This window comes from Mesocricetus auratus, unplaced genomic scaffold (genome assembly GCF_017639785.1).
Source record: "Mesocricetus auratus isolate SY011 unplaced genomic scaffold, BCM_Maur_2.0 Super-Scaffold_100025, whole genome shotgun sequence".
Taxonomy (NCBI): domain Eukaryota; kingdom Metazoa; phylum Chordata; class Mammalia; order Rodentia; family Cricetidae; genus Mesocricetus; species Mesocricetus auratus.
Window position 1 is genome coordinate 4,425,777 of NW_024429206.1, and position 12,787 is coordinate 4,438,563.

Sequence of the window (12,787 nt, forward strand, 5' to 3'; positions counted from 1 at the left end):
GACCACACATTCAACACCAAGATATCACGTCCCTGGGATTTTACACCTGTCTTTTTTGACATCTTTGCGAATTTTGAGTTTCTCACTTAACAGAGCCACTCCTGTGCTGAGTGGTTTACAAAGCGATGTGCACACCTCAGTATACATAAGGTGACAAGGGACCAGAGGACTTCCCATGAAAACCAAGGTAGGCTGGGGAGCTGCCATAAGGTTTTCATGAACGCTGGGCAAATGTTTCTGATCCGCACACATCCCCAGCCACACTGTCTTATGCGTTTTGAAAGTGTACCAGCACCCTGTACCGTGCACAACCCTGACCATCAGACAGTATGGTGAAAAAACTGCCTTTTCCTGTGTCTGAGATTCTTTGGGAGACTTCCCCTTGCTCCATGCTTTAATGAATGAATAAAAATACTTACAACAGGGGTTTCTGTTGGAGCATTTTAAGGTCAGAAATGAGTAGATGGTGTGTGTTAGAGGTGGGGAAATGGAATACAATGACTGGACACTTTCCGCGTCTTTCTCTCCCAAAGGTTTGTTTGCTTTTTTTTAATGTCAAGAACTTCCCAAGGTTCTCCTAGAACCTTCTGTTCTACTGCATTCATCATCAATATCGTCACAGGATGCTAAGAGACCTTGATGGTGAGGGTGTTGACTATTCTGCTCAGCTAGAGGAGGCTAAACTGCTCGGTGGGTAGAATGGGGAGCCTGGATTCACATCCTACACCCCGCATCCCATATCCTGGATCTCACCTGCAGTTCCCTGCCTTCCCTTCCCTGGTCTTCTTGAGCATGTGAGAAATAGGAGAATGGTGTGTGCCTGGTGTGGCTACTGCGGCAACACTTGACAGTGCAGAGACCTGACAGAGGCAATATTGCCATTGACATTAACTCCTGTCATTACCCTGCAGACACACTTTCTTTGTCTGGGTGTTGGGGGCACCAAAGCCCCCCACCCCTGTTACATCCAATCTCACTTCTCCCCTTTGCCATCCATCCTTCCCCCTGCTGGCAAAGACTCTGACTTTGTCTCCTCCAACCCTGACATCCTTCCCTGGGTTTCAGCCTTGTCTTCATGGGTGTTTGGCAAAGCCAGGTTCTGGACAAGTGCTTCAGAAGACTGTCTCTCAGGACAGATCATCAAAGCAAGGACTGCCTGTAGCTTGAAGAGACACACGGGGCTCTGGATTTCAAGCATTTTACAGCGTTCCACTGGGCAAGTCCTCGTCCCAAATTGATTGCTCCAGAACATCTGTTTCTGAGAACTGGCAGCTGTGAGCAGTCAGTGCCTCTCCAAGTCACTGGCACAAATTAACTCTGACCAAGAATGAAATAATAGTGGAAAGGTCAGGACAAATTGCCTTTCGAATTTGTGCCTCGTGGGGAAGAAGGGCTTCCTCTCTTAGAATGACTCCGATGGAAGATGAAACACTCTCTTCCCGAAGGCTCTACAGGTTTGTTTGTTTGTTTGTTTGTTTGTTTGTTTGTTTGTTTGTGGGGGACAGGGACCTGGCTACTTCCCACTCCCTATCAGTTCTCATCAGGTTTTCCAGGTTAGGCTTCTGGCACACATCCTAAAAGCTGACCAGGGAGGGCTATCTCAAGAGATCACAAGGTGAAATGACACTGAGCCACACACACCTTTTCCTTGCTGGTCAAGGGGGCTGTTTGACAGACAGGAGATGTGAACAGCCAAGTCACTTACATGTTGCCAATCATGAACAGCTCTTCATGAGTAACGGGAGAACACTTAACAAGCATGATGTGCTCCACGAATACAGAACCATAGAATCCAAATGATGCCCACCCCGGGGTCAAGCAGGTGCCCACACTTGAAAGCAAAGCTCTTGCCCAGGCCTATTTCCAGTGTCTTTACTCTCAGAGTCCTAATGGGAAGGGGTACGTGGTGTGTCAGCACATCCCCACACCGGCTTCCGAGAAACAGGTCCCCAGCTGCTGTCAACTCGGGATAAGAAAGGATAAACAGGGCCAGGGAGATGGCTCAGCAAAAGTAAACCAAGAGTGTGAGGACCTGAATTCAGATTCCCCAGAACCTACGTGCAGAGGGACAAGGTGGCACACATCTGTGATTTCAGGATTGTTGTTATAGCGAGATGGGAGAGAGACGGGAGGAGGAGGGGGAGGACGGAAACGTGAGGGCCTGTACAGCAGTGGACAAGACCTGGCTCAAACAAGGTAGGAAGTGTGGACCGGCAGCTGAGGCTGTCTCTGACTTCTACACACCCACCCTGGCATGGCCACGGCCTAAGGTGTGTTCTTTCTGCTCTCCCAGTTGCTTCACATGAGTGGCCAACAAGAGGTGCTTCCTAGTGGGGGGCCAAACAAACAGTAAGGGGATCCAGTAAACAGAAAGGGTTTCTCAGGGGAACACCCAGTCTCATGACTCAACTTCCTTCGGCCGCATGTGTCTGCCTTTAAGTCAATTCAATAACGTTCTGTTTGGAAAAGGTTAACAGAGAAAGGGACCCAAACTAAAGAGTTGTCTTAGCCGTGGCATGACTAAGAGGTTGCCTCTCCAGGTCGCCGCCGCCTGAGAGTTAGACCCAATTAATTTGGAGCATTTCTTGTCACTGAGGCATACAACGGACACAGTAGATAAACGTGCTGGTTAACGTGGCTGCAAGGGTCACAGCCACTACCTCCAACAGGCCCCATCATCAGCTCCATTAGTTCAACAAATGTTTGGGTAAAATTGAAGCAGAGATGTGATTTGAACAAATAGTCAGTCTTCAGAGGATTTACACCCATCGGCCCGTTAATTGAATAATGTGTCAACATAACAAAATGTTTGCTCTTGCCTTCTCAGGGGAGGCAAACTCTCCCCTGGGCTCAGTGTTCCATTTTCTGAGATTCTCTGTAACAGGCAAAGGAGGCCGGGCCCTGCAGACCAGTTTTGTTATAATTAACATGATACTGTCTGGTTCTGTTGAAGACAGGCAAGAGGCAGAGACACTGAGATGAGGAAGCACAAAGAATACTGATGGTGACCAGATAATTAGTTGGAAATAAAAAAATCGATAGTGACAGACCAATGGACAAGTTCAAATACATGCTCCTCATTATGCAAACACAACTCTGAACAATGTCTTCCAACAGCCATACTCTCACAAGACAACAGGAGGGACTGTCACCACAGGGCACCAGGAGGAACTGTCACTGGAGGTTGTTACTTAGAGGCTGAAGCCACTAAGACAAAAGGCAACAGATTAGACTCCTGGAAGGAGACAGATGACCTAGTTCAAGAGTCTACCTGAAAAATAGCAAGAGAATAACAGTCCTCAAAGGACTCTATCCTAACTGGATTCTCCTGTTGACATCGCTCAGCCTTAAAATGTCAGGGCTTGGGAGCCCAGCCACACCACTTCTCCTTTGAAAGAAGTATCACCCAAGGAGGGCCATGGAGAAACAGGGAAGTGACGTCCCGGGCACTGAAGTGTGCGGCCTGAGAGCAACAGAGCAGATCAGAAGCTCAGCTATGGTTCAAAGTACCAAGGAGAAAAGATGAGCAGACGGACCTTCCTAATTTTAGTAATCGTATATCCCCTTCCCCCACAAAACTCCCCATGAGTTGTGATTTATTGGTTTTATATATAGAAATCATACATATTTAAGATTCCCTGCCCCTCACAGGGTGGGGGCAGAAGAAAGGGAGAGAGGGAATGAAATGAACCCTGTAGGGGGAGTTTTCTACTGAAGCTTGAGTCTCACTTGGGGAGTCCTGGGTCTTGCCTCTCCCACTTACTGGAGATGTCAATCAAGTCCCATTTCCAGCGAGCTTCAGCAAGGTTAAACTCCAGGAGCGTGTGCGCAGTCCACAGCCCACTGAAGTCTCCCCTCATGGCTGGTTTGCTCTGCCAGGGAGCAACACACCCCAAAAAACAACAGCAAGGGGCCAAAGCTTGGAAGGGAAGGCAAGCCAAAAATACCCAGCCAGCACAGCTGTGTGTACAGTATGAATCTTCCCAGCAAACACAGCACAGGGATTTGATGCTCCCTGGATCACAGGGCTCACAAACACACTTGGAAAAAATAATCTGACCATCACTCCTAATTAAACGGTTGTTTGGGGGCTATGCATACTGTTCCACAGTAGACTGCTTACCTAGCACACCTGAAACCCTGGCTCCCATCCCTAGTACCTCAAAGTATCAAAAGAATAAATATGTGTGTTTTCCCCTACATCAAGGCAAAATTGGTGCTACATGGGTGTGTCACATTTGACCATTCCAAAGAGGGAGCAGCATTGGTTTAGATCCTTACAGAATTGCATGGTTCAGAGATGGCCATAAAGTCCGAGACGATTTTGCTGTCAACTCCAGGGGCTGTTTGTTGTGCACCGGGAAGAACCACACCAGCTATACAACTGGCTGTGGGGTGAGTTATGAACGGAGCTCTCAGCCCTGCTCTGGAACACAGATGGGAACTCCCTGGGACAGGTACAGCCCTAAGAAGCTATCACACCTCCGTAAAATCAATAATCAATCAGTGGTGATAAAAGGCAACTTGGCAGGGAGTCACCAGCCAGGGCCAATTCAGCGGGAACCTATACAGTCTTGTAAGACCAGGCTAGGCTCAAGCAGTTCTCCTGTCATCTTTTCTAAAAAGGGCAGGCCGCCAGGGGTCCAAGTTGAGGAAAGTGGCTCAGGTGACAGCGCTAGTGACAGACCTGAGAACTCAAGGTCTACTTACTGCTGCGGGTGGGGGGTGGGGGTGGAGGACAGGGGAAGGGGTGCTGACCCGACAGACCGTCCTGCAACCAGCCCGGGACAGCGGGGCGGAGGGGAAGGGAGGGGACTGGAGGGACCGGACAGGACAGGAGAGGATCAGAGGGAACAGGAGGGGACGGGAGGGAACCGGAGAGGGCAGGAGAGGACAGGGGGGCACTGGAGAGGGCAGAGAGGGCCGGGACCGTACCTGGGCTCCGGCAGGACGACCTTCTTGCTGGCGCGCGCAGCCGGCGCAGCCTTGCTCTTCTCCATAGCCATCAGGTAGCTGACGTCGGCCAGCACGGCCTCCAGGTCCGCCATGGCGGCTCCGCAGCTCCCGCCGCCCCGACGGGGCCACGGCGCGCCCGACGCGCGACCCCGACGCGGACCCCGACGCACCGCCCCTTCCGCGGCTCCGCGCCCCAGCCCGGCGCGCCCCCAACCGTCCGCGGCCACGCGCTCCTGACCCAGCCTCTCAGGCACCAGGGACTTCCTCTCCCTCCTCCTCTCCCTCTCCCTCCTCCCTTTCCTCTCCTTCTCACCCTTAGCTCCCCAAACACAGTCCAGATGCCCAGTACTCAAGGGACCATGCCAGGAGGTCGCCAACAGCGCACTGTCAACCGAGCACCTCCAGGAGGTGACCTGGAGCGGTCCCACCTGACCTTTCAGGTGATTGCTAAAACCTGATTGAGGTCAGAGTTACTCCTAGGGGGTGTCCCCAGCCTCTAGCCCCACCCTAGGCCTCCCTCTGTGAACCAAGTCAAGAGAAACCTAAATAGCAGAGAAAGTTCCTTGGCTGCTGCTGTTCAGGGTGAAGCCTGGTGAAGAGTCCCTGGGGACACAGCTGATGGAGCACTCTAAGTTCAAGGTCACAGGTGGCTTGCACTCAGGGTGCATGTCCAGTGCAGGACTGAGGGCGTTCTGGCTCTTGCAAGCTCACCACCGGCTCAAGAGGCACAAGAGGAAGCGCCTTCTTGAGAGCCCCGAGCCTCCTGAGTTTTCAGGGAAGTAGAAGAGCTGAGACCCGATATTGGGCAGTAGGGAATTTCCAGGGGCCTGGGCCTTCCACTGTGACCTTTTCACTACCCACAGCCCTGCCTGGGTTGCTCCTTATTTTTCTGCAGCCAGGGCACAAAGGTCCACATTCAGAATCCATGTGGCACCCATTAAGGGACCAGAAAAATCTGAAGACGTCCTAAGCTTGAAGCGCCCTTATCCAATTTATCACACAGCACAGGGAACCCCGGTTTGGCCAGAGCTGGAGTCAGCATTCTGTCCTTAGTGAAGGGGGTTATGGTCAAGTTTTGGCTAGTTCTGGGGTTATCCTACCAGAAGTGGCTCGGATCTGGGTCACATGACCCAGCTTTTGTTTTTGTCTCTACTCTGTTTGCTAACTGACCAGTTTTACCAGAAGTTTCTCCAGCTCCAAGGCACAGTATGTCGGGGGACTAGAAGAGGTGGGAAGGGAAGGGGGAAGGCCCTGAGAAGGAGCTGCATGTGCCCCATAGAACCCGTGTCACTCCACAGCATCCTGTGGAGAGCAGGCAGACAGGCCGAGCCCAACCTCGCCTTAGACTTTCCACTTCTACCGCTTTTTCCACTGAAAAATGGGAACACAGAGTGTCTTGTCCCCTCAAGGTGGAGGGAAGGGGTAAGTTCCCCAAAAGTGTGCTGCCTTTCAATGTCTGAATCAGTATAGTTTCTTCCAAAAAGCTGGGTTTTTTAAGTCATCTGGGGTTTTTACAAATAAACTATCCTCCTACCTCACTCATTTTCTTGATTCTTTTTGACATAGGATACTTTTGTTTGCTTTTATCGAGTTCTTTTTCCTAGTTGTAGTGTGTACTAAGTTATGAAGACACAAGCATTCAAAGCCTTGCTCTCCTCTAAATGGCTGAGAGACATCAGAGGCAATGCCACAGCTCTCTGAAGCTATGTTTTCACCACGACCTGGCAATGAGACCAGTTACAACTAGATCTTTTGAGTAAACTGAAGAGGGACAGCACCTAAAAATGTGACTTGGTATGGGGAGACGACCCAGCCTGTTGAGTGCCTGCCACACAAACATGGGGGGGGGGGTCCTGAGTTCAGTGCCCAGACGTGTGGGTACATGCCTGGAATCCCAGCACTGGGGAGGAGGTGCTCAAGGCAGAGTCGGGGAGGGCTCACCGGGCAGTCAGCCTAGCTGAATATGTGAGCGTTCCAGATCTTCAAGAAACCAAGCCTCGGAAAACAAGATAAGAGGCAAACAAGATGGCTCCACCAGTAAGGGAGCGTGCCACTAAGCATGATGACTGAAGTTCAGTCCCCAGATGCTCTTTGTAGAAGAAGAGAGCCAAAGCATGAAAGGTGACCTCTGCATGGGTGTGTACATACACAATGTAAGTAAGTGTAATTGTTTGTCATCTGGAGCAAACACACACACACACACACACACACACACGCACGCACACATACCATACCACAAACACACATACCCATACCCCACCCACTCCACCCCCACCCCCACACACACACCCGTATGCACATGTGCATAGGCAAGCACCTTGCCTGACACCTAGTAGGTCCTCCACCAAAATCACCTCCTTTTCCACACTCCCTCTCTCATGCTACAGAGATTCCAAGCCTGAGACTCAAAGTTATACGACAAAGCAGGAAGACCCCCCTTACCAAAAATAACATCTCCCTAGGGCATTTCTAGGAACCAAAAATGGCAAAAGTGATGTCCATTTATAAACACAAGCCATTGCTTTTCTAACAGAAGGAACAGCATGTCCAAAACGTGTCCATGTATCTAATGACCCTTATCATGTTAAGTCAGCTGAACTCTTGCCCAGGTATCGCTTCTGGAAATAGTATTGAGTGGCCCCCTCCGCTAACTGCACCTCCCTTCTCTCTCATAGCTGGAATATTTCAATATGAAGCAGTTTTTCCTATTCAGTGAAAACAAAGGGCGTTGATGACACTGACATAGTTGTCATAACTGATCCTCCGAGCCCTGTCATTAAACACCATCGTCACCAGCCTGCCGTCACTAGAAAGATGCAGACAACAAATCACCACCCACGTGTGTGTGTGCTGGGTGGGCAGAGCTCCCTGGCAAACAATCATGGCCCAGCCCCCTCCACCCCCAAAGGACTGAAGCACCCAGATCGCAAGCTGCTTCTGAGAACTGACAGAACTCCAGGGTTCCCACACAGCTCTCGGTGTGTGCACTCTCTCTCTCTCTTCCACCGCATTGCATCATTGGGGGCCATGTGGCTGAGAACGGCACATTCAATCGCAGCTCTCAGGATGGCGAGAAGTCTCCATGGGTAAAGACACTCTACCAAACCCAAGTTTGATTCCTGAGACCCGCATGGTAGGAATGGAGGACTGCATCCAGCAAGCTGTGCTCTCACCTCTGCATGTGCTCCTTGGCTCACATGGTGCTCTTTGGCTCACACATGGTGCTCTTTGGCTCACACATGGTGCTCCTTGGCTAACATGTAGTGCTCCTTGGCTCAATGGTGCTCCTTGGCTTACACATGTATACATACACAGAGAGAGACCAATAAGTGTAAAACCATACTTTTGACCCACCAGAGTATATTCTAGCCGCTTCCGAGGGGGGAAGCTAAGAAGGGACTAGCTGGTCTCACTAACTTCATGTTCCGAGCTGGCTGAGCCTATTCACGTGATCTCTGGGTGATGAAGTGGGTAATGCAGAATGAAAAATTAATCACAGATTGGAACCAGCTCCGATTGGAAGAGTTTGAATGCAGTAGATATCACACACACACACACACACATACACACACACACACACACACAAGTCACACCGCTTCCACTGACTCCTGCCAGAGAGAATGGCAAACCACAAACATCTGGTCCACACCTGTAATTCTAGTATTTGGGATGTGAAACAGGAGGACGGCATTGCAGGTCTGAGGGCAGCCTAGACTACACAGTGTGTGTGAGGCCAGCCTGGACTACATAATAATAACTCTATTTCAGAACACAGAAGACAAGGCCAAGAAGACGGCTCAGTGGATAAAACACAAGTACAAAGACCAGAATTCAGATCCCCAGATTCATGTAAACCACCACCTGTCACGGAGTCCATCCTTAACCACAATCCTGGGAGGCAGATACGGGGCGGCTGGCAGGTCAATTTAGCCCTTCACGGGATTCAGTGTCGAACGCTGACCTGCATGCTCGAGCACACACACCGTGGGGAGGGGGGGTGGTGAGAGGAAGAGAGAGACAGAGGGGGGGGGGGAAGAGGGAGAGAGAGAGGGAGAGAGAGAGAGAGAGAGAGCAAAAGAAAGCCTCTGTGGGAGAAATGGCTCAGCGGTTGAGAACACCTCCTGCTCCTCCAGAGGGCAGGAGTTCAGTTCCGTTGAGCAGGCTGGGTGGCTCACAGGGGTGCACACCAGCTCCCGGGGAGATTCTGAACTCAGACTCCTCGGTACCCAGGACACTCACGATTCTCACTGTCACTAGTCCATGGAGGAAACGTGCTGTCTCCCTCAGCAGGTTTTCAGCTGCACACGCCTCACCCTGTACTCCAGCCACTCCACCTCCTAGATCCTGATGACTGAGTGAGTAAAGAATGACTGTTGCCTCGGAGATGCACTCTCTGTACGGAGTTCATCTATGGGAGCACAGACGCCTGGGGATGTAGCTCAGAGGTGGGACCCCAGAGCCCCGGGTCTAAGGTCCAGCATTGCAGAAGAACACACATAAGAGAAATTCTTACTTAAAACCTGAGTGGACAGAGCCGGGCATGGTGGTGCACACCTTTAATCCCAGCACTCAAGAGGCAGAGGCAGGTGGATCTCTGTGAGTTCGAGGCCAGCCTGGTCTACAGAGTGAGTTCCAGGACAGCCAGGGCTACACAGAGAAACCCTGTCTCAAAGAAAAGAAAAAGCAAGCAAACAAAAACAAGCTTAAATGATCACGAGAAGGATGAGGCTAAGCCCTGATTGCCAGGTCCCTGCCATGTTCAGCCTCAGCTTAGCTGGATCTGGAAGCTTCTACCCTGTGAACTGAGTGGGTGGAGTCCTTCGTCCACAAGAAGCACTCACAGGAGAAGCTACAGAAAATAAGGAAGTACCCAATGTACAAAGCCGAGAACCCCCAGAGATGGGATGACCTAGAGAACATTCCAGAAGTCTGTCTTACCTTCTGTGTGATTTTGTTGGCAGATATGTACACCAACACCAGGCCTTTCCGTGCCCTCGTGACGAGACTGGAATTGGGAGTGTGCTGACCCCAGGGAAGGTGGAGAGCCAGGGTCCACACTGGAACCCACCCAGGACCAGAGGGAATGAAGAAGCAGGGTACATGCCAGAGAGCAGGACCTGGACAGATGTACATGGAGCACACAGGGGAAAGCCCATCAGCTGATCAGATACTTGGTGATGGGTAAGAGGTGGTCTGAGCCTTTCCGTGGGACCTGAGTGACAGGCTGGCCTCCAGCCCTCCCTTCTGGGCACAATCCCTCTAAAGACTCACATGCCATTTCCCTGAGAAATGAGACCAAAACCAATCCTAGAACACCCCTCAGCCCTCAGACCCCAGCCTGCTAAGCGCAGTCCTTAGAGACATCTGTGTCGCCTTCCAATGAGCATCATGCATTTGGGGGCTGCTGGACTGACAGAGCCACCGCGGAGAGGCCACCTGCTCTATCCCCGGTCAGCAATTAACAATGACGAACTCTGTCTTCTGAGCAGAGACTTGAGCTCCCTTTGCAGGAAGTGTGGGCACTCCTGGACCACCGCCCCCACCCCCGGACTCCGAGCAGAGCTCTGGATGGAAAAGGACTGGAAGAAAGTCCAAATCAACTGACCTCAGAGGCAGGAGGTGCTGAGTGACAGGTGGGGAGGAAGGAGGACCACCTGGGTGACTGAAGTGCCACAGGAGGCAGAGGAAGAGTTAAAGCAAGCCCTGGGTCCCCTCAGCTGCCTCTGCCAGGTATTTGTAAGCGATGAGGACAGTAATTAATGCGCCAACCTGAAGCCCACTTCCCAGCCCCTTCTCAGAGCCTGGGTCTCATCAGCCAATGGCAGGCGTGGGCATTTCATCCATCTTCCATCCTGGACATCTGTCTTTCTGACTTCTCACTGCACAGCTCTTTGCTGTGTGGTGTGTGTGTGTGTGTGTGTGTGTGTGCGTGTGTGTGTGTGTGTGTGTGCAGGCCCTGCTAAGGGTCCTTCCCTTCCTGCCTCCCTTCTGCTCTCTTCCTCTCTCTGAGCCTTCTTTCTCCCCTTGCCCTTACAGCCTCAGCACTTTCTCCTTCTCTATGTTCTCCTTAGTCCAAACTGGTTTTGCTGGGTGTGGTGGCAAACTTGCTCCAGAGGCCAGTGCAGGAGGACTTTGAATTTGGGGCCAGCCTGAGCTACAAAGCTACACCCTGTCTTAAAACACAAACACACAAGGCTGCTGGGAGGGTCGGGTAAGGGGCTGAGAGAGGTGGGAAGAGGCTCTGGATATGTGAATCAGTGAGGTCAGGCCTAGTGGCCCCGGCACACAGGCTTACCCATGGGTCCATTGCATATAATGGTCTCTGGAATGAGCAGAGCACAGGATTTGTAGGGGCCATCTAGACTCCTGGAACCTGGCTGTTCTGAAATGTGGCACCCTCAGTTCCAAAGAACTTCACACTCACTGAGCAGGTCTGATAGGTTTCAGACCTAATTAGGATTTGGATCTGCTTCAGTCCCTAAGCTCCAGCCAGGAAGCCCTCCCTCCTGTTCCTGCCTACAGCCTTTGTCATCCTTCAACTCACTCTTCTCATAACCTTTGGAAGACCTACCACATGCAAGGGAGTCACACTCCATTCATCAGAAAGCCAGGTGCTAACACAGTAATTAAGCCAGGACATCTCCCTTTTGAGTCCCTCAAAGGGCAAATAAGGACTTGGGTATGATGGTAGCACCAACGGCCATCCATCCAGTCATTAAAAAAATCCCTGTGCTCTGGCCATCATTCACTTAGGGAAATGTCCTTGGGTATACAGAGCATAGCATCACAAATTAACATTTTAGCCAGGACATTAATTGCAATTGATTGTTTGACTAAAGGGTGTCACATGGTCAAAGGTCACAGATGTCTATAAGTAGTAAGATTATTCACAGCATATGTGTGTTGGGGGGAGTGGATCATCTCTAAGTAAATGACAATTAAGCCCAGAACTAAAGGATGAAGAGGGGGTGGAATGTGGCTCAGTGGGTAGAGTGGTTACCCTGATCCACCCTAATATACAAAGCCCTGGGTTCTATCCCCGGCATCTTCTAAACCAGACATGATGGCACATATCTGAAACACCACCATTAGGGTTTAAGGTCTTTCTGGCTATATAGTATATTTGAAGCCAGCCTAGGCTGCATGACATTGTCTCTCAAAATGGAAAATGAAATAAAAGATGCTGGGAAATAGTCTGGGACCCTTCCAAGGGGACAGTGGCACCGGGAATGGGGGAATGAACAGGCACAGGGAAGAGATGTTGTGGAATATTATTTTAAGATGCTTTACACTTGCTTATGCTGTGGAACATTTGTTTAATGATGCAAAGGTGTGTTGCAGTTCTTTTATGCTGCATTTGCCTAACTCTGTGAAGCTGTGTTACTTTGTCTAAAATACATGATTGGTCTAATAAAGAGCTGAACGACCAATAGCAAGACAAGGGAAAGGATAAGCGGGTCTGGCAGGCAGAGAGAATAAATAGGAGGAGAAATCTGGGAGAAAATAAGGGGCCAGCCACACAGCCATACCAGCTGGACATGGAATAAGAAAGAAAGAAAGGATAAACATAAATAGAGAAAGGTAAAAGCCCAGAGGCAAAAGATAGATGGGTTAATTTAAGAAAAGCTGGCTAGAAATAAGGCCAGGCTAAGGTCAGGCATTCATAAGTAATAATAAACCTCCATTGTGTTTACTTGGGAGCTGAGTGGCGGCCCCCCCCCAAGAGTCAAAGGGTAAAACACAACCAATAACAATGAGACGTAGGCCTGGCTCCTTCAAGGCCACCTGAAGGAGCCCAGAGAGCATAGGAAAGGATGTGAAGCCATTTCAT

At 50.6% G+C, this 12,787-nt stretch overlaps 1 protein-coding gene across 1 annotated transcript in view; it reads right to left on the reverse strand.

The window, feature by feature from the left end:
- Nucleotides 1–5,112, reverse strand: part of Grk3 (G protein-coupled receptor kinase 3) — a 95,080-nt gene extending 89,968 nt beyond the window's left edge. Inside the window, 1 exon segment of the mRNA XM_005078918.4 lies at nt 4,936–5,112. Coding sequence (XP_005078975.1) covers nt 4,936–5,048 — 113 coding nt within the window. The 5' untranslated portion in view covers nt 5,049–5,112.
- Between the last annotated feature and the right edge of the window lie 7,675 nt (nt 5,113–12,787).